Source organism: Lolium perenne, chromosome 5 (assembly GCF_019359855.2).
Source record: "Lolium perenne isolate Kyuss_39 chromosome 5, Kyuss_2.0, whole genome shotgun sequence".
Taxonomy (NCBI): Eukaryota; Viridiplantae; Streptophyta; class Magnoliopsida; order Poales; family Poaceae; genus Lolium; species Lolium perenne.
This window is the reverse complement of record NC_067248.2, coordinates 14,255,110-14,274,600: the sequence shown is the minus strand read 5'-3', so window position 1 is coordinate 14,274,600 and position 19,491 is coordinate 14,255,110. Positions and strand designations below refer to the sequence as shown.

Genomic DNA, 19,491 nt, shown 5'->3' with positions numbered 1-19,491 from the left:
CACTGATTGATGACTTGCTTCTTGGGTGGCAAGATCGCGGGATCCGAACTTATGACGCGGCAAAGAAGGAACACTTCGATATGTATGTCTGGTACCACACGTCTCTGCATGACTTGCCAGCACGTGCTTTGTTCTGCGGGTGGTGTACACATGGGAAGTGGCCTTGTCCGGAGTGCAGGCAAGCCGTGACTTTCTTCTGGCTAAACAAGGGTGGCAAGTATTCCTGCTTTGATGAAGCTCGGCAGTTCCTTGAGCAGAATCATGAATACAGGAGTGATGTAAAGAGCTTCAAAAAAGGCCGTGTTGTCCATGCACCGAAGCCAATTCCGAAGACCGGACAGGAAACCAAGGCCGAGTTAGACGCTCTCCAGCCTAACCCTGATGGGAATGGTTTCTTGGGATATGGGGAGACACACCAATGGACCCACAAGCCGTGCTTCTGGAAGCTTCCTTACTTTGAGTTTCTGGAGCTCCCGCATAACATTGATGTAATGCACACCGAGAAGAATATCAGTGAAGCCATTTGGAGCACCATAGTGGACACTGAGAAGACGAAGGATAACATAAAGGCTCGAATTGACCAAGAAAAGTTGTGCGATAGGCCAGAGTTGAACATGAAGCCACCTCATGGTGCCAAAAACTTGGACTAAGCCACACGCTCCGTTCTGCCTCACAAAGGCCCAAAAAAGGGAGGTCTTCCAATGGATGAAGGACTCCTTGTTTTTCCCTGATGGGTTCGCAGCCAACTGGATGAGGGGTCTTAACATTGAAACGTTGCGAGTACAAGGACTGAAGAGTCATGACTACCACGTATGGATTGAGCGGATAATGCCGGTGATGATTCGAGGCTATGTCCCTGAGAAGACTTGGCGAGTGCTAGCGAGGTTGAGTTATTTCTTCCGCCAGATTTGTGCTAGGGAGTTAGACACTAAAGTGATTGAGAAGCTGGATGAACAGGCACCCATGTTGCTTTGCGATCTAGAGAAGATCTTTCCTCCAGCGTTCTTTAATCCGATGCAACATATGATCCTCCACCTCGCGAAGGAATGCTTAAAGGGGGGGCCGAATTGGGGCCGTTGGCGGTTTGGTCCCGAGAGAGAAACACAAAAGCTTCGTCAGATGACTCGGCAATAAATGCAAGATCGAAGCATCCATAGCCGAGGCAGTCCCGAACGTGGAGGTGGCAAACTTCACCACTAAGCACTATGATCCCAACATTCCCACAAAGCACAACCCGGTCCTCCGTTACATATGCCGCCAACAATGAAGATGTACCCAAGCTTAGCATCTTCATAGGGCTTGGCGGCAAGTCAAGTGGCTCGAAGCCGTACACAACGAATTTACATGAGCGGGAGTTGATCCACTCATATGTCTTGAACACCATGGTGGAAGTGAAGCCGTACATCAAGTAAGTGCTAACCATTTAGTTATTCGCAAACATTCATCGTATGTTCGTGGCTAACTCTTCCTCCGTTCATTCTTATAGACAATTCACGGCTAAATATTGGAGGTATACCCACAGGGATCCTACCTCGGAAGAATCCAAGGATATTTTCGATAAGGGCGGCGGTCACGGTTTCGTAGCTGGTTCTGTGGTTTGGTACTATCCTATCCAAATTTGTTTGTACACTGTCGACATTTCGGCCGACATTTCTTGTTCTAAACTTGTCGTCCTAATCTTGTAGGCAAGAACTGACAAAGACATGAATCCCTTGCTACGAAAAATTGCTAGGGGCTTCAACCATTCCGTCGACTCGTTCAATTCTTATGACGTGAACGGGTATCGCTTCCAGACCCATCAATACACAACAAGCCGTCCAAACAAGAAGACAATAAATAGCGGGGTGGTATGTCAAGGTGATGATGGACTCCATTACTATGGAAGAGTCGAGGGTATATACGAGCTGAATTACGGGTTTGACAAAGGGCTAAATCCCGTCGTATTCAAATGCCATTGGTTCGACCCACGTCGCGTGAGACGGGATCCTGAAATTGGATTGGTCGAAGTTGAAAGAAGCTCTGTTTATAAGGGAGAGGACGTGTACATTTTGGCCACCCAAGCCTTCCAAGTATTCTATCTCCCGTACGCGTGCCGAAACCCGACCAAACGTCTACATGGATGGGATGTTGTGATGACGGTTCCTTCACGCATTAGGCCACCCCGCCAAACAAGGACGATTACCGCCACAGACCCCTCAACAAGGACTGTTGATTTTTATCAAGAAGAAGGGCTCCCCGGTCATTTCACTATCGACTTGTCGGCCGTTGTTGATAACATGGTCGTAGACGATGAGCAAGAAGAAGATGCGGTTATGGAGGAAGACAATGAAGAATATGAAGCTGAGGATGTGTGTGCCGTAGAAGACCTAAGTTTGCTCGAGGCGTTCAAAGCAGGCATTGACCTAGATCCAAATGGACCACCTCCAGGTTTCATCGATGATTATTGGTTCGCTGAGCCTGATGATGATGAAACATGTGGTCCAAATACGGATGTCGACATAGGCTACTGATCTATGTAGTTGTAATTCTGAGGCTATCCTATATATGTACTGAACTATGTGTTATTTGTAATAAACTATGATCTATGTAGTTGTAATTGTGAGGCTATCCTATGTCTTGAACTATGTGCTATTTGTAATAAACTATGATCTATGTACTGAACTATGTGCTATTTATTTTTGATTTCACTAATATTCATCTGTTTACATTGCATACTAATAAACCACTCTTTTCATTGTGTTTGCAGGTGATTGAAACATGCCGCCAAGAAAAAGAAAGGGAGGTTTCAAAAAGAAGATCAAGGCCGTGGCTGAGCTTGTGGGACTTTCGAGTGGTTCGTCGTCGCAGACACGTCCTCCTAGCGCTCCTCCTAGCCCTCCACCACGGAGGAAGAATGCCCAGCCACGGCGACTTCGTACCCCTTCTCCTAGTCCTCCCCCAGCCGAGGATGATGACGAGGAGCAGTGGGGTGGGGAGGACGAGGAGGACGGTGAGGAGCACGGTGGGCAGGACGAGGAGGCCGGTGGGGAGGACGGTGGGGAGGACGGTGGGGAGGACGGTGGGGAGGACGGTGGGGAGGACGGTGGGGAGGACGGTGGGGAGGACCTCGAGGAGGATGAGGGGCTGGGGGTATGCCGCAGGAGCTAGACCCGACCCTAGTTTGGTCTCCGCCGGTGGAGGAGGTGTACGTTGCAGCCGAGGAGAGGCTGGAACCACGGGACAAGAAGCCGTATAGGCGCGGGATTACGAAACTCCCCAAGCTAAAAACTTGGGCCTTCCGCGATGTTGTTCTCGTGCCCGCTGGAAAGAGGTACATGCTGATTTTGGCATTCCATTATTGAAATTTTTATCATTATACATATTTTTATCACATGCATACTGATTTTGGCATTTCGTTGTGCAGCATGTTCAAGTATGGCGACCCGAGGAGGAAGCCGACACGTGAGTACCCGAACATCCTTGGAGGCATAATTAGGAAGCATTTCCCCGGGATTGTCAATCTCCCTACTGGTGGCCGCGACGTGGCTTGGACTTGGAAGCACTACAGCTACGCGGAAGATCCTAGCGGCAAGTACGAAAACATGCAAGAGCGGGTTGTCCGCCACTTCTGGGTACGTGACTTTTGGCTTCTTAGCATTCAAACACTTCTTGGCTACCAATAGTTGCTCTAATTCATCTTATTTTACCTATGTGCATGGTTGCAGAAATACTTCAAGAGGGCTGAGGGCAAGGAAATTGCGTGCGACGTTATCTTACACGAGTTGTGCAGGGTGAGGGTGACTGGCATGCACTACGAGGCACGTGTCCAGTGCGTCCGCGACTGGCACGCCGAGCGCAAAGTTTGGATGAGTAAGGCTGATTGTCGGGATACGCTCATGGCACCATGGCAGTACCTGCAGGTATTAGCATCGATGTGTTATTTATTTCCGCATTTTCATGTAGTTTATGTTCTAATAATGGGTCTATCTTGTGTATGTAGCACCCTCCTCAGTACGTCGGGGAAGACAGGGCGTGCTTTCTTGCGATGGTCATATGGTGGACATCCCGCGAGTACGCCCGGAAGCACGAGGAGGGCAAGCAGAAGCGTTCAGAGATGGGAGGTGGATCACATGTCCTGGGCAGCAAGAACTTGGCCCTTACCTTGCAGGATGAGGTGAGCAAGTGGTTTCTTCATTCTTTCGTTTTATGTTATTGCTAGCCCCGCAAGTGTCTCCCTCTTCACTTAATTGCATGTACTCTTTTGCAGGAAGTGAAGACGGCGTGGCACCAAACTTGTTTGGCTTTTTCCAAAAGTCGAAGACCAGGAAGGAGCCGCATCCTGAAACGGGGTCCTTGTGGGTCAAACGACCTAGCGGAGGGCCGGTGTGGCGCGTGCACCGCTCGAAGTTCAAGGACAAGCACGGCGAAGACGCCGACCCAACCACCGAAGAGTTTGACGTTGAGGTTGCGGTGCTTGCGGGACAAGGCAAGAAGGGTGGCCGCCTATGGATTGCTGACGGGTTAGTCGACCCAAGTACCATTCCATCTCTACGCCAGATCCGTCGTGGGCGTACGAGCGAGCAGCCTCGGGTAGAGACCCGCCCACGGGCTTCGGACCTAGCTATCGAGAAGTTACGGGTAAGTTCTTCGTCGATCCTCTACGCTTCATTACATGTTTTCCATTGCAATGTTACTGACATCGCGGCAACACAACGTAGGCGGAGATGGAAGAAAGGGAACGGAGGCACCAAGAGGAGCAGATGCAGATGCAGCAGCAGCTTAGGGAGAACATGCAGATGCAGCAGCAGATGTTGCGACGAGATGCAACAACAGCAGCAGATGTTCCAGCAGATGTTCATGAACCAGACCGTGCTGACTTCACCACCGGGGAGTAGTGGTCCTAGCACGTCGTGTCCTCCTATGTTCCCACATTTTGTAAGTGGTTAACTTAATATCTCCGTCTCAATCTTGTTTGTTGTCTAACCGAACTTTGGATATTGCAGATCCCCACGCCCGATCCGGCTGTGATGGCGCTCCTCCAGCAAGCGCCAAGTCAGAGCCCGCTGACACCTGGCTTGACCGTCAACAATACGGGCATCATCCGGAGCCTGCAGCAGTTTCTAGGTGAGTTCTCCTACACTTCTAATTCTTCCATACCATGTCACTTGTGAATTTTAGCCATTCAACCATGTCAATTTTAGCCAGTATGTTCAATTTTACCTATTCCATGTTAATTTTAGCCATTCCATGTCATCCTTAGCCATTATGTTGAATTTTAGCCATTTCATCCAAATTCTAGCGATTATGTTCAATTTTAGCCATTCCATGTCAATTCTAGTTCTTCCATGTCAATTTTAGCCATTCCATGTCAATTCGAGTTCTTCCATGTCAATTTTAGCCATTCCATGTCAATTCTACTTCTTCCATGTCAATCCTAGTTCTTACATGTCAATTTTAGCCATTCCATGCCACTTATGCATCTATGAACTTGTAGGAGGACAAGGAGGTGGAGAAGGACAAGGAGGTGGAGAAGGACAAGGAAGTGGAGAAGGACAAGGAAGTGGCGAAGGTTGATGTTGCTTGTGTATGAACTTGTTGTGCGACTTGCCGCATTCTATGTTGGAGACTTTGTTGTTGATGTTGGACTACTTGTTGTATGAACTAATTATGTGATTTGGAACTATTGTATGGACTTTGTTGGACTACTCTTGTATGAACTTTGTTGTTGATGATGCAAATACTCTATATATTGTGCTATATGTGTATCTGGATGATTATTGCTATTTGTGAATTGCATATGCAGGGATTAATGGGGAAGCAGGGAAATTCTGGAATTTTGGCAGCATCTTTGCCGTGCATATGCACACGGCAAAGAAAAAAGCACACGGCAAAGGCCTTCTTTGCCGTGCACACACACACGGCACACGGCAAAGGCCTTCTTTGCCATGCACACACACACGGCAAAGAGCCTCCAGCTGTGCACTGCGCTGCGCCCTGTGTGCTGGTCTGTTTCTTTGCCGTGCGGGGTGTTGGCGAAGCACACGGCAAAGCCGACCCTGTGCCGTGCGGGTTGGAGGCGGAGCGCACGGCAAAGAACGCCGCACGGCAAACATTTCAGACGCACGGCAAAGAAATCTGCACGGCAAAATAGGGATAGCGCACGGCAAAGCATGGTTGCACGGCAAAGGCCTTTGCCGTGCCACTTGCCCGCGGCGCACGGCAAAGCCCTCTTTGCCGGGCGGCTCGTTGCCGTGCAGTCTTTGCCGTGCAAGCCCGCACGGCAAAGGCGTTGCCGAGCAGATTTTGGCCTTTGCCGTGCGTTTCGGCTGCACGGCAAAGCACTGTTGTGCCGTAGTGTACCGTCGGCGTAGAGGTGTCTACACCGAGGCACTACGGCAAAAAACGTCGCTGCCGTGCGGCGAGACATTGCCGTGCGCGGTTCGCACGGCAAAGAAATCTTTGCCGGCCGACGCAAAAAATACGCACGGTAAAGAAAGTTCGCACGGCAAAGAATGACTAAACGCACGGCAAAAAAATGTGTACGGCAAAGAGGAAGCAAAGTGCACGGCAAAGCCAGATGGCACGGCAGAGTCAAATAACTGCGCACGGCAAAGTGAAGCCGCTCGGCAAAGACACCTTTGCCGTGCGCGCAGATGGTTTTGCACGGCAAAGACCATGCGCCATGTGCTTGTTTAGTACACAGCAAAAGCTCTGCGTCGTGATTGGTGGAAACGGAATCCCGCGGATCGTGCCTCCGCGCCGTTGATTCATAATGCAGAACGGCCGCGATCTCTTTACCCATCTCTGCTCTCTACTCTCTTCTCTCTCTCTTCCTTTCCTTTTTCTTTTCCTCTCTCTATTCCTATGGACAGCACGCGGCCTTATCTCTTCCTAGTCCCTACCCATCGCCCACCTACCCAGCCTCAAATAATCCACGCCCTATCTCTTCCCGTGGACATGGAGGCCTGCTGCTTCACGGCGAGGTCGCGGCGGCCTGGCGCGGTGGTCGACATCTGGCGGCGGCCTAGACACGGCGGCCCCTCCTCCGCTCGCGGGGCCTGGTGCGTGGCGGCGAGGACGCGGCGGCCTGGCACGGTGGTCGACGTCCGGCGGCGGCTTGGCGGCGGCCTAGACACGGCGGCCGCGCGCGGTGGTGACGTGTGGCGGCACGGACGCAACGGTCGACGTGCGGCGGCGCGGATGCAGTGGTCAGGCCCCTCCCTCTCCTCTGCGTGGTGACGCATACGTGGCGGCCTTGCCCGCGGCGGCGAGGACATGGCAGCCCCGCGCGCGGCGGCGAGGACATGGCAGCCCCGCGCGGTGGTGGCGTCTGGCGGCGTGGACGCGGCGGTCGACATGTGGCGACGCGGTGACGCAAGCGAGGTATCTGGTGTGGTGGCCGATCCGCCGCGATGCAGGGACGGAAGCGACGCGGCTGCTCACGCATCTGGTGCGGTGGCCGACGTGTTTTTTTTAATTTCGAAATCATGCTTTGCCGTGTGGGAGGAGTGGTAGCACACGGCAAACAAGTTGGCGCACGGCAATGCGGACTGGCGCACGGCAAAGCGTTGGTTGCACGGCAAAGGCTTTGCCGTGCAATTTTGGCGAGGCGCACGGCAGCGTAGCCTTTGCCGGGCCGAACGTTGCCGAGCGGCCTTTGCCGAGCGAGCGTGCACGGCAAAGCCTTTGCCGAGCAGATTTTGCCCTTTGCCGAGCAATTTGCTTGCACGGCAACGCCCAGCTCTGCCGTAGTGAGGGCAGCCGTCGGCGTCAACCTGGCCCTCGGCGTAGCACCGGCATCGCCTGCCCTCGCACCCGCGCCGTCACCGCCCGCTCACGGTGTCACACAGACGCCGAGGGCTACCCTCGGCATAGGGCATAGCCCCCCTATGCCGACGGCCACCCTCGGCATATAGGTTTTTTTTTTCTTTTTTTCCTCTCTCATATTACTTTATATTATGTTTCTATTATTTATTTACTAGTATGAATTATGTAAAAAAGGTTCTATTTTTTAAGAATTCGTAGATGGCATATGTAGGTCCCACGGGTGACACTCTTCGCAGACGGGTCAACCGGAGCCAGTAGGCCCAACTTCTGCTATCGATGTACATATGTCCTAAAACATTTAGGAAAAATTTCATTGCTAACCCTAACTCCAACCCTAACCCTAACCGAGGCCATTCCCGTCCTAGGGTTTCCCGCTTCTGCGGGCCAACTTTCTATTTTGCGAACATTTTGGTAACCCTAAACCTCACCCGGATCCTAACCCTAACCCTAACCCTAGGGGTAGATCTGCGGGGTCCCCGCCCTAGGGTTTCCCAAGATACAGACCATCGGAGCGTCGAAATCGCTGAAAAACTTGCATATGCCCCTAACATATGTGAACAAGTGTGATGTAAGGTTTGGCTAACCTTGCATGTACCCGACGTTGACGATTTCCGCATACATGGGCTAGCACTTGGTAAAATCCAGGATCTGTATGTGGAAACCCCCGCCACGGCTAAAACGGAGCCTATTTTATGGTAAAGTATGCCCAACCTATGGTTTCCATGTACATATGTCCTAAACAAACCAAAACAAGTAAAAAAGTCCATTGGTAAACCCTTGCACGGAGAAAGCTATAGGGGTAGATCTGCGGGGTCCCCGCCCTAGGGTTTTCCAAGATACAGACCACCGGAGCGTCGGAATCGCTGGAAAACTTGCATCTGGCCCTAACATATGTGTACAAGTGTGATGTAAGGTTTGGCTAACCTTACATGTACCCGGCGTTGACGATTTCCGCATACATGGGCTAGCACTTGGTAAAATCCAGGATCTGTATGTGGAAACTCCCGCCACGGCTCAAACGGAGCCTATTTTATGGTAAAGTATGCCCAACCTATGGTTTCCATGTACATATGTCCTAAACAAACCAAAGCAAGTAAAAAAGTCCATTGGTAAACCCTCGCACGGAGAAAGCTATAGGGGTAGATCTGCGGGGTCCCCGCCCTAGGGTTTTCCAAGATACAGACCATCGGAGTGTCGGAATCGCTGGAAAACTTGTGTGTGTGTCCACATGGCATGCACAAAAGTGATTTCAGATTGTTTTATATCCAAGGCTACCCCCCTAGGTGTGTCCGGCTTCTCGGACAGGGGGTTCCTACACTTAGGCAGATTCTGGATGTATAGGGGGGAACTCCCTCGGAGGTGAACCGGAGAGAAACTTGGGATCATATGGGATGATCCTTGTTACCACATGTACCTATGACCTAACCAAGCTCAAATGGAGGCATATGCCCACCGGGGGACCCCCGATGGGATGCAGTCAAAGGGGTAGACCGCGCGGTCAACAGAACTAGGGTTTCGTCATAAATCGAGCCTCAGAGGGGGTGAATGGCCCCAAAACTTGTGTGTGTCCACATGGCATGCACAAAAGTGATACATTTAAGAACTTAAGACCCAGACACGATACAAAACACTTAAATAACTAGACCCACACACATACCAAAGCGCTTAAAGAACTAGACCCACACACGAACCGAAACACTTAAAGAACTACACCCACACAGGAACCAAAACACTTAAAGAACTACACCCACACAGGAACCAAAACACTTAAAGAACTAGACCCACACACGAACCAAAACATTTAAAGAACTACACCCACACACGAACAAAGCACTTAACACTGGGTCGACGCATGACCCGCTAGACACACGGACTCGACACACACACATATTAATCAGAAGTCGAAATCTTCGTCCTCGCTGGGGGTGTCCTCTGAAGCGGTACTTGAGAGGTTCCACAACCACCGTTCATCATCCTCCCCCCATGTCGACGCCTCTCCTTTGGCGTACTCTGCTTCATATTCGGCCCTCCTCTGCCGCTTTCCTGCCCTCCTCTCTCTCCTGTACGTCTGCTTCTCCTTCCAGAATGCGCGCTCTGCCTCGACGGCTCCGGGATGGTCTCTGCGCCACTGTGCCATGAACTGCTCGTCCGCCTCGATGGTATCAATCCGCCGCTGGCCAGACCTGTACCGCCGCGCTTCACCCTGTGAGCGAAGTAGCGGCTCAGTAGAGAGACTCTGATCTTCCGTCAGAGACCTGACCTCCGGGAAGTTCATTTCGTGGCGCGACCGGCCAAACCTCCAAGCCGCAACGACCGACCCATCTCCCCCGAGCCGCACCGCGCACCGCACCGCACCCATCTCCCCCGCACCGCACCCATCTCCCTCATCGCGCCCGAGCCCGAGCCCGAGATCTGCTTCTCCCCCCGCCCGCGCCGCCACGCTCCGCCCCTCCCTGCCGCCCGCCGCCACGCTCAGCCCCCGGCCGCCCTCCCCTCGCTGCCCTCTGGCCGCCCGCCGCCACGCTCCGCCCCCGGCCGCCCTCCTCCCCTCGCTGTCGTCGCCCTCCTCTCCCCTGCGCCGTCCTCCTCTCCCCTGCCGGTGCCGCCCCGCCCTCCTCCTCTCCCCTGCCGGTGCCGCCCCGCCCGTCCGATCTTCCCTGCCGGCAAGGCCTCTCTTCCCTGCATTGGTAAGCTATGGTTAGATCCCTGTTTTTTTTAATTTTTCTATTTGCTTTAATTGTTTAGTAGAAATAGCAATAGAAATGAAATAGCAATAGAAATAGAATAGTGGAAATTTGGAAAGAAATAGAAATAGAAAAGAGATAGCAATAGAAATAGAATTGAAATAGCAATAGAAATAGAATAGTGGAAATTTGGAAAGAAATAGAAATAGATATGAAATAGCAATAGAAAAGAAATAAAATAGAATTGATTTGAAATAGCAATAGAAATAGAATAGTGGAAATTTGGAAAGAAATAGAAATGAAATCGATATGTGTAGTAGAAATAGAAATGAATTTGTTTAATAATGGAAATAGAAATTCAAATGTGAATTTGTTCTAATAATGTGATTTTGTTTTGATTGAAACAAAAATAGGCCATGTGGTGACCGCCTCGTCATGAGCACCCCGGCGCGACGATCCCGGATCTTGACGCGCTTCTCGATGGTCGCCGACATCGACACTCGGTTGTTGGACTACTTCCTCTACAGCCGAGGGTGAGCTAAAACATCGCCTCCCCTTCTCCGCATTTTCTTATGTCACTAGATTCATTTTCCAAGTAAAGTTGCGTAACCTAGGTGTCACTTCCCGTCCGCGAGCGTTACGCGGATAAATATGCATTAGTGGTCAGCATATTTTGAACCGTAACGCTTGCGGCATTTACGGGACAGTCGGCGGATGCGTAGTTGTCTACGTTTTCCATGTTCTACTCCGGTCCGAGTTAGGATTTCGGCGGCGCCTCCCCGTTGTTCTCCGGATGCACATCCTCTCGGCTTTTTGCCGAGACGTGTATCGGGAGAGCAGCGGGGAGGTGCTGCCGAAATTCTGACTTGGACCGGGGTAGAGCATGGAGAACGTAGCCAACTACGGATCCGGCGGCTGCTAGGAGCCCACCTAGTAGAGATGTAGGTTGATGCATGCGTTTCGCCCGGTAAAATAAATAAAAATATGATGCATTTAATTTCCTATTTGATATAAATGCTATGTATGTGGTTTGGCTCCCAATAAAGCAGAGGATGGCTGATAATGGATGGATGTACAATGAGCGTGTTAGTGCGACTGAGAAAACAGCTGAGTGGACAAGGAAGACCCATTTTCTAGTGAATGAGTTAGCGCGTGGTACAAAGGGGCTGGTTCGGGCACTTTGCCCCTGTGTTCGCTGCGTGAAGCGTCTCCGTCGTGGAAAGGATGAAATCTATAAACACCTTCTGCAATATGGGTATATGCATGGGTACGTCCCGGAAGTCGACTTTGATGAGCGCGAACGTGACAGAGGTGAGGTGATGCGGCAGCGGCTCAATGGCAATGAGTACGATGGAATTAGAGACTTTCTAGATGATCTCGTCCATGCCGATGTCCCGGATTCGCCACCTCCAGAACCGGAGGCGCCGCCAGAACCGGAGGAACCTCCAGAACCGGAGGAACCAGAGCCAACCGCGAAGGCCTTCTATGGTATGATTTCCGCGGCTAAGAAGCCTCTGTACGAGGGCGCCGCGATTTCTCAGCTCGATGCCATCTCCCAATGTCTAGCCGACAAGACCTGGTACAACACCACTCGTGAGGGCTTCGAAGCAAGTCTGAAAACAACTGGTAACATGTTGCCCAAAGGTCATTGTCTGCCTAAAAGCCTGCACGCGACGAGGAGAATGATGAAGGACCTCAACATGGATTATCAAAAGATAGACTGTTGTCCCAAAGGCTGCGTTCTATTTTGGAGACAGTTTGCGGAGGACAAGTACTGTCCCATCTGCAAGCAGTCTAGGTATGCAGAGGTGACGGGAAAGGATGGTCAGGTGAGGCAGTCAAGCACCGCAAAGTCGATTCTTCGATATCTCCCATTCATAAAAAGAATCCAGCGGCTTTACATGCACGAGGAGACAGCCAAACAGATGACGTGGCACAAGCATGGGAAGAGATTCGTGGACGAAAACAAGCAGTTGAAGATGGGACATCCATCTGATGGTACGGCATGGAAGAACTTCGATAGGAAATTCCCCCTTGCGGCAGCCGAGGCTCGGAATGTCAGAATTGCGATAGCAACAGATGGCTTCAATCCATATGGTATGTCGACTGCCAATTACAGTTGCTGGCCCGTGTTTGTTATTCCGCTCAATCTCCCTGCCGGAGTCCTAATGACGAGGAAGACCATGTTTCTGTCGCTGATCATTCCAGGCCCTGAATACCCGGGGAAGAATTTGAGTGTCTACATGCAGCCGATTGTGGAAGATTTGAACCACTCTTGGCACCACGGGACATTGACGTACGACCGAGCATCGAAGACAAACTTCTACATGAAAGTTTGGTTGCAGTATACCATGCATGACATGCCCGGGTACGCCCTAACATGCGGATGGTGTACAGCTGGTAAGTGGCCATGCCCAGTGTGCAGGCACCGGCTTGAGTTCCTTTGGCTACAGAAGGGTCGCAAGTATGTTGCGTTTGACACGAATCGACAGTTCCTCAAAAGGAGGCATCCGTTTAGAGAAGACAAAAAGAACTTCAAGAAGGGCAAAGTTGTGCATGAAAAAAAAGATGTGCCGAAGTTTGATGGTACACTTGTTGAAGCCGAGCTACGTGCTCTCGTGCCTCCGGAGAAGGCAACTGGCCATCAATTTGAGTGATATGGTGTAACACACAACTAGACTCAGAGGCGGCCTTAACGAAGCTCGAGTATTACACGCACCTCGAACTTCCCCATAACATTGATGTGATGCACACTGTAAAGAATGTCGCGGAGTCCATCTTTCACACATGCCTGAACATTCCCGGGAAGTCAAAGGATAATGTCAAGGCTAGAGTCGATGTTGAGATCCTCTGTGATAGGGAAAAATTACACATGAAGCGTCCTATTGGCCGTCAAAAGAATTGGTTCAAGCCGCATGCCAACTTCTGTCTTGATTCCATCCAAAAGAAGGTGGCATTCAGGTGGCTCAAATACGTCGTGATGTTCCCTGATGGTTATTGTTCGAATATGAGTAAGGGAGTTAATCTTTCGACGGGAAAAGTCACCGGGCTGAAGAGTCACGACTATCATATATGGATTCAGCGGCTCATGCCGGTGATGCTTCGAGGGTATATCCCCGAGAAAGTCTGGCGAGTGTTTGCGCAGTTGAGCCATTTCTTCCGCACGCTCTGTGCTAAGCAGATATGTCCCAAGGTTATTGCAAAGCTACAAGATACAGTGCCGGAGTTGCTATGCAATTTGGAGATGATCTTTCCGCCAGGCTTCTTTACTCCGATGGCATATCTCATTGTGCACCTCGCCAACGAGGCACTCTTGGGTGGCCCGGTGCAGTTTCGTTGGCAGTTCTGTATTGAGAGAGAGTTTAAGTGTATTCGAAAGATAACTGGAAACAAGGCCAAGGTTGAAGCATGCATAGCTGAGGCAATTTGCCTTCGGGAGATGGCAGATGCCGCGACAACGTACTATCCCGATGATGTTCCCACTCAGCATAACCCGGTCACTCGTTACAATGTCGACGTGCCCGAGAATGACCCCAAGCTACAACTATTCCAATTCCCCGGTGGCAAGGCTGGTAAAGGAACAAAATATAAATTAGAGAACGAAGAGAAGGATTGCATAATGCTATATGTGCTTATGAACATGAAGGAAGTGGTCCCATTCGTAAGGTAAAATGGTGAACAAATTACTTTGCAGCTAGTAACCTCGTCTCGGTTTAATGCTTATTTTCTCCTTTCAGCGAATTCACGGATGAAATGTGGCCGTATGATGAATTTCCCCAACCCTCGGAGATGGACACTCTACTGAAAGAGGGTGCTCCCGGAATTAATAAAAACTTCGTGTCATGGTTCATGGAAAAAGTAATTTCTAACCTGTCCTCTTACCTTGCAACATGTGACTTGTCCCTCTTATTACACGTAACTAATGCACTCAACAAATTTGAAATGTTCTTCTAGGGCCGTGAGAAAAACGTTGATATGATAGATGAGTTGAAATGTGTTTCCCAAGGTTGTAGCCGTGAGGTGACCAAGTATGAGAAGTATGATGTGAATGGGTTTCGCTTCCATACAGAGACGCACCAGAATGGCCGGGCGAATCCAAAAACGATAAATACTGGGGTCTACACCAAAGGAGCCAATAAGTTTGATTACTACGGAAGGTTACAGAGTGTATACGAGTTGACATTCAATCGTACGAACGTGCAACTCAATATCGTCGTGTTCAAGTGTCATTGGTTCGACCCAATAGGTGGACAGAGAAGTGATAAGTCCATTGGGTTAGTTGAAGTTAGGCCTTCAACCACCTATAGCGGAGCCGATGTCTTTGTTGTGGCTCACCAAGCCAAGCAAGTTTATTATTTGCCCTACCCATGCCAGAAAGCGGAACTCAAGGGTTGGGAAGTCGTCTTCCAGGTATCGCCACATGGTAACCTACCGATTCCCTCTGAGGATGATTACAACAACATTGACCCCGTGACATACGAGGGGATTTTCTATCAAGAGGAACAGGACTTCGGGGAATATATTTTAGAACCGTTTGTTGAAGAGGACCTCGGGAATGATGCAGAAACTCGTGGTGAGTCAGTGGTGGATCTAAAGGACATATCTATGCTCGAGAAGTTACTTGAGGCGAATGACAATTATGATGAGCCTCCACCCATCGACCCTTCAACTTTGTACTCAAAAGATAGTGATAGTGATAGTGAGAAAGAGAAAGAGAAAGAGACGGAGTATGAGAGTGAGAGTGATGATGGCTGGTGAGGGTCTTTTATTCTTAGTATTTATTTGTCAACATGCTTCTTAATTACATTGTGCCTTTTATTCTTAGTATCTTCATTTTATTATGTCAACATGCTTCTTAAATGCATTGTGCCTTTTATTCTTAGTATTTATTTGTCAACATGCTTGTTAATTGCATTGTGCCTTTTATTCTTAGTATCTTCATTTTATTATGTCTTTGTGCTTAACTGTTTTCTTTTTCTCAATGCAGGTGACCGAATAATATGAGCAGCGGCAAGGAAGACTCGGCGAGCTTGCTTAGGACGATGGCGCAGGTGAAGAGGAATATTCCTAGAGCGCCTAGACGGAGTGATCGAGCCCCGGTGCGCAATCCGCGTTACGCCGATGGTACCGATGGACGAGGATGAGGAGGACGAGGAGGAGGAGGTGGAGGACGAGGACGAGGAGGACGAGGTGGAGGACGAGGTGGCGGCGGGGTACACATGGACTTTGACGAGCCACCCTCCGCTTCTGGCGACGTGGCTCCTGAGTTGTTCCTAGAGGGTCCGTCTAGTGGGGAGGTGGAGATGGAGACGGAGTCTACACATGAGTCGGACTCTAGGGCTGAGTTGGAGGTGATGGAGGGTGGGGGTGCGCCGAAGCCCTTGAAGATTCGTGGAGAAGCTAGAGTCCCCGAGGCGAGGAAGGAGCCTAAGACCCATGATGAGAAGACCCTTATCATTCCTTCCAGCGATGAGTAAGTGTACTACTTTAGAAATTTCGAACATGTATTTTCATCTTGGTCATAATGTGTACTAATGTGTGATTTATTTGCAGCAACTGGACATGGGAGGTCAAGCCCCCCCGCCAGCCTAACAGCTTGCTTGGGGCTCTGATTAAGAAGTTCTGGCCGGGCAGATACACTCCCCTTAGCACGGTCCCCGGTGGCGAGACGAAGCTAGCCACTACTTGGGCGGACTATGAGGATGCCCCTGCCGTAGGCTTCGCGACAGCTGCTGAGGCTGTGACCACCAAGTTCTGGGTAAGACATATATTTCTCGAGCACCGTTCATAGTTGATGACCCTAATGTGCTAACTCATGACTTTCACAACTGATTTATGCATGATTGAAGTGCTTCTATCGTGTGAACCCGGAGCTTGATACGAAGGCGCGTCTCACTTTGCGTGGCGCTTGCGAGAGGTTGACACCGCAGCAGTGGTACAACCAAAAGGTCACCTGCGCTAGTGCCTTCTGGGCTAACAAGGGTAAGAGGGTCAAGAAGGAGTACTATGTCGGTAACCAGCCTACGGAGGAATGGGCAATGACCATTGATGAGTACATGTCGGTGAGTAGAATGTCAATGAGATTCTACATTGCTGCTAGTAACCTCGTCTCGGTCTAATGAGTTGAGTATTGCGTTTTCAGGTTTGTCCCGAGTGGGCCGAGCAGCATAGGGAGGCATGGGAGGAGCTGATTAGGGCGAGGTGGCTCAGGGAGGACGAGGAGTTTGCAGCCGTGTCGAGGCGTAACATGGAGAACCGAGGCACCGGTGGCACACACAGCGCGGGAAACCGCGACTACACCCGCTTCAAGGGGAAAAAGGTATGTATATACATGGAACGACCTTCTTTCATTTCCCGTCATGTTACATTTGTGATACGCATAACTTTTCTTTTCGCGATGCAGGTGGCCGAGGCAGCACCTGGGGTGGTGCTTCATGATGCCCAGATATATGACATGATGCGGACGAAGCAGAAGCCCAATCCCGCATTGCCTCAGCCCCAGTACTACGGCAATGCCAAGGCCGCCAAGGAGGACTACTGCGACATGGTGTTGTCTCGTCACCCGGAAGTGGATGACCCCTTGAGCATGCCGACCGACGAGGAGTCGTTGGTCCTGTCGGGGCGCGGGCATAGGCATGGCCGTTACCCCTTTCTGAATAAGGCGGTCAAGCCTAGCCCAGCCACGAGCTACACGCGTCTCAAGCATACCCTCACCGCCGGCAGCCCCCAGCCTCGTCCCCGGCCTGCTCGTCCACCCGCCTACGATGTAAGTTTTCCTCATTTTCATCCTCTTTCCGGTTTTCCTTCCTACATGGCTAAGTGTTGACGAGATTCATTGTTTCTGAAATTGTAGCATGAGTTCGAGGCGGCCTTCGAAGCCTGTAATGAAGCGTATCAGCAGGCCGCTGCGCAGTGGAATAAGCAGAATAAGGCCTACATGGCGTATATAGGAGTAAGTTTGAATCTTTCTTCTCGCAAGTAGATGACAAGTCTCAGTTTGATGCTTTATTTCTGCAAAGCCTGACTTGTAACCTATCTTGCAGGCACTGATGACTTCTTTGTCTAGTGGTACACCGCCACCGGCTCAAGTTCCCATGGCGAGGGACATGCCTATCATGCCATCGAGGGCAACTTTCGCTATGACTTACTACGGATCCACACCGGTAAGTTCTTTGCCGAACCCGTAGTTACCACTTTCCTTTGCCTCGCAAGTTGCTAACATGTAGGGAACATGTAGGGAACGGGATACTCCGGGAACCAGGCCTCGCGGGGTGGGCGCGAGGTCACACCGGTTCATGAAGGTGGTCGGTCTCCTGGGCGTTCTGCTGGTGCCTCTCTGTCGACTACTCCTGGGACTACTCCCGGTGCCTCTCCGTCGACTTCTCCTGGGCGTACTCCCGGTGCTTCTCCAGGTGGTTCTTCTGCAGCTTCTACTGGAGCGCAACCCCGGGCTTCTCGTTTCGCCAACGATGAGGGCGGATACACCCCGCCCGGGTCCTTCATGCGCTAGTCAGCTCAAACTATCTATGCGCTTGCTTGCTACTACTATGTATTTGGATGACATGGCACTCTCTTCTTGTATGCTATTATGTGCACCATGTATGCTACTATGTGGATTTTATGCTATTTTGGTGAATTATGGTGAATTATGGTGAATTTGGATGAATTTGGATGTATTTGGATGTATGAACTGCTGTACAGTGATAAGTGAACTGCTAAACTGTGCAAAGTGAACTGCTGGAATAAAAAAAATTGAGCAGGTCTACGCCGAGGGCAATGCCGTCGGCATAGAACCCTGCCGTGACCATATGGTCAGGTCTATGCCGAGGGCATTACCCTCGGCGTAGACGCTGGCGGGCGGTGCAAGCGAGGCACGGAGAGGACGCCACGTCGCGCAGGTGGCCGTCGGCGTCTGCATGGTGGCCGTCGGCGTAGACCCGTGGTACGGTGCGCCACGGGCTGCCACGCGTCCCCTATATGCCGAGGGGGTTTCCCTCGGCGTAGCTCCATGCTACGGTGCGCCACGGGCCGCCACGTCATCGTCGCGTCGACCTATGCCGAGGGGGATGCCCTCGGCGTATGGGCAGCGCCGTTAACGGCGACGGCACGCCGGCGAGCGTACGCCGACGGTGAGTACGCCGACAGTGAACACGGCCCTCGGTGTAGGTGGCGTACGCCGATGGCCAGGCCTACGCCGACGGTGGGCACGGCTGTGCCGAGGGACCTAGACGCCGACGACGTACGCCGAGGGCTGCCGTCGGCGTAGCCTACGCCGAGGGCAAGGCATGGCTACGCCGAGGGCAGCCGGCCGTCGGCGTACGCGCCGATTCCTGTAGTGACATATATTAACCAATAATGCATTCGTCTTTGTTATGCCAAAGACGACACAGATTTTTCCAGATGACTGGTCTTGAGCTGAGTAGTATTGAAGAGTAGGGCACTGGGTGAAAAGTGAGATTTTGGTCTCGCTGTCTGCATGACATCCTCGTATAAAGCTACCATACATGGACTATAACTCGTCTATGTTCTCTAACTTTGACGTGATGTAAGACAATTTGTTTTCTTCCTGATATTTTTCCCTATAAAGTTCAAGCGTCCTCTCCTTAGTCTGACCAACTACGTTGCAACAACCACATCGGTGAGAACCTCTGCGGTGATCCTGTTGTGTTCTATAGATCGACTAGAGTAGCATCTATGCGGGTAGGTACTATATCTGTGCATATAACTTCGTATCTGAGAGAGAACGAGAGGGAGTGGGAGGCATACCTTCTCCCTTCGAGGAGGAACCGGATGGAGTCGACATGGTGGTGGCGGCGACGGCGTGGATGAGCGGTGGCGGTGGTGGAGCTTCCCGTCGGCACAACGCTAACCCTAGATCGGATTGGTATGTCGGTATGGCGTACGGCAAACGCGGTGAACCTCGTACTGCGAGCCGCCGGCCCCCACCTCTCTTTATAGCGCTGGCGACAGGGGGCCACCAACCATAACGGGTTGGGCGCCC

At 51.2% G+C, this 19,491-nt stretch overlaps 2 protein-coding genes and 1 long non-coding RNA gene across 3 annotated transcripts; all 3 read left to right on the top strand.

Moving 5' to 3' along the window:
- Positions 1-3,131: 3,131 nt before the first annotated feature.
- LOC127298934 (uncharacterized) lies at positions 3,132-4,209 on the top strand. The gene is made up of 4 exons (XM_071820558.1): positions 3,132-3,310; positions 3,404-3,611; positions 3,705-3,899; positions 3,980-4,209. Exons 1-4 carry the CDS (start codon positions 3,132-3,134, stop codon positions 4,196-4,198), a joined length of 801 nt encoding a protein of 266 aa, XP_071676659.1. The 3' UTR covers positions 4,199-4,209.
- Positions 4,210-4,798: 589 nt separating this feature from the next.
- On the top strand, positions 4,799-6,317 carry LOC139831215 (uncharacterized). The gene is made up of 3 exons (XR_011745888.1): positions 4,799-4,914; positions 4,983-5,103; positions 5,474-6,317. It is a non-coding gene; the product is annotated as an uncharacterized lncRNA (long non-coding RNA).
- Positions 6,318-15,532: 9,215 nt separating this feature from the next.
- Positions 15,533-18,337, top strand: LOC139831410 (uncharacterized). The gene is made up of 5 exons (XM_071820680.1): positions 15,533-15,541; positions 16,633-16,809; positions 16,894-17,256; positions 17,534-17,653; positions 18,251-18,337. Exons 1-5 carry the CDS (start codon positions 15,533-15,535, stop codon positions 18,335-18,337), a joined length of 756 nt encoding a protein of 251 aa, XP_071676781.1.
- Positions 18,338-19,491: the final 1,154 nt, after the last annotated feature.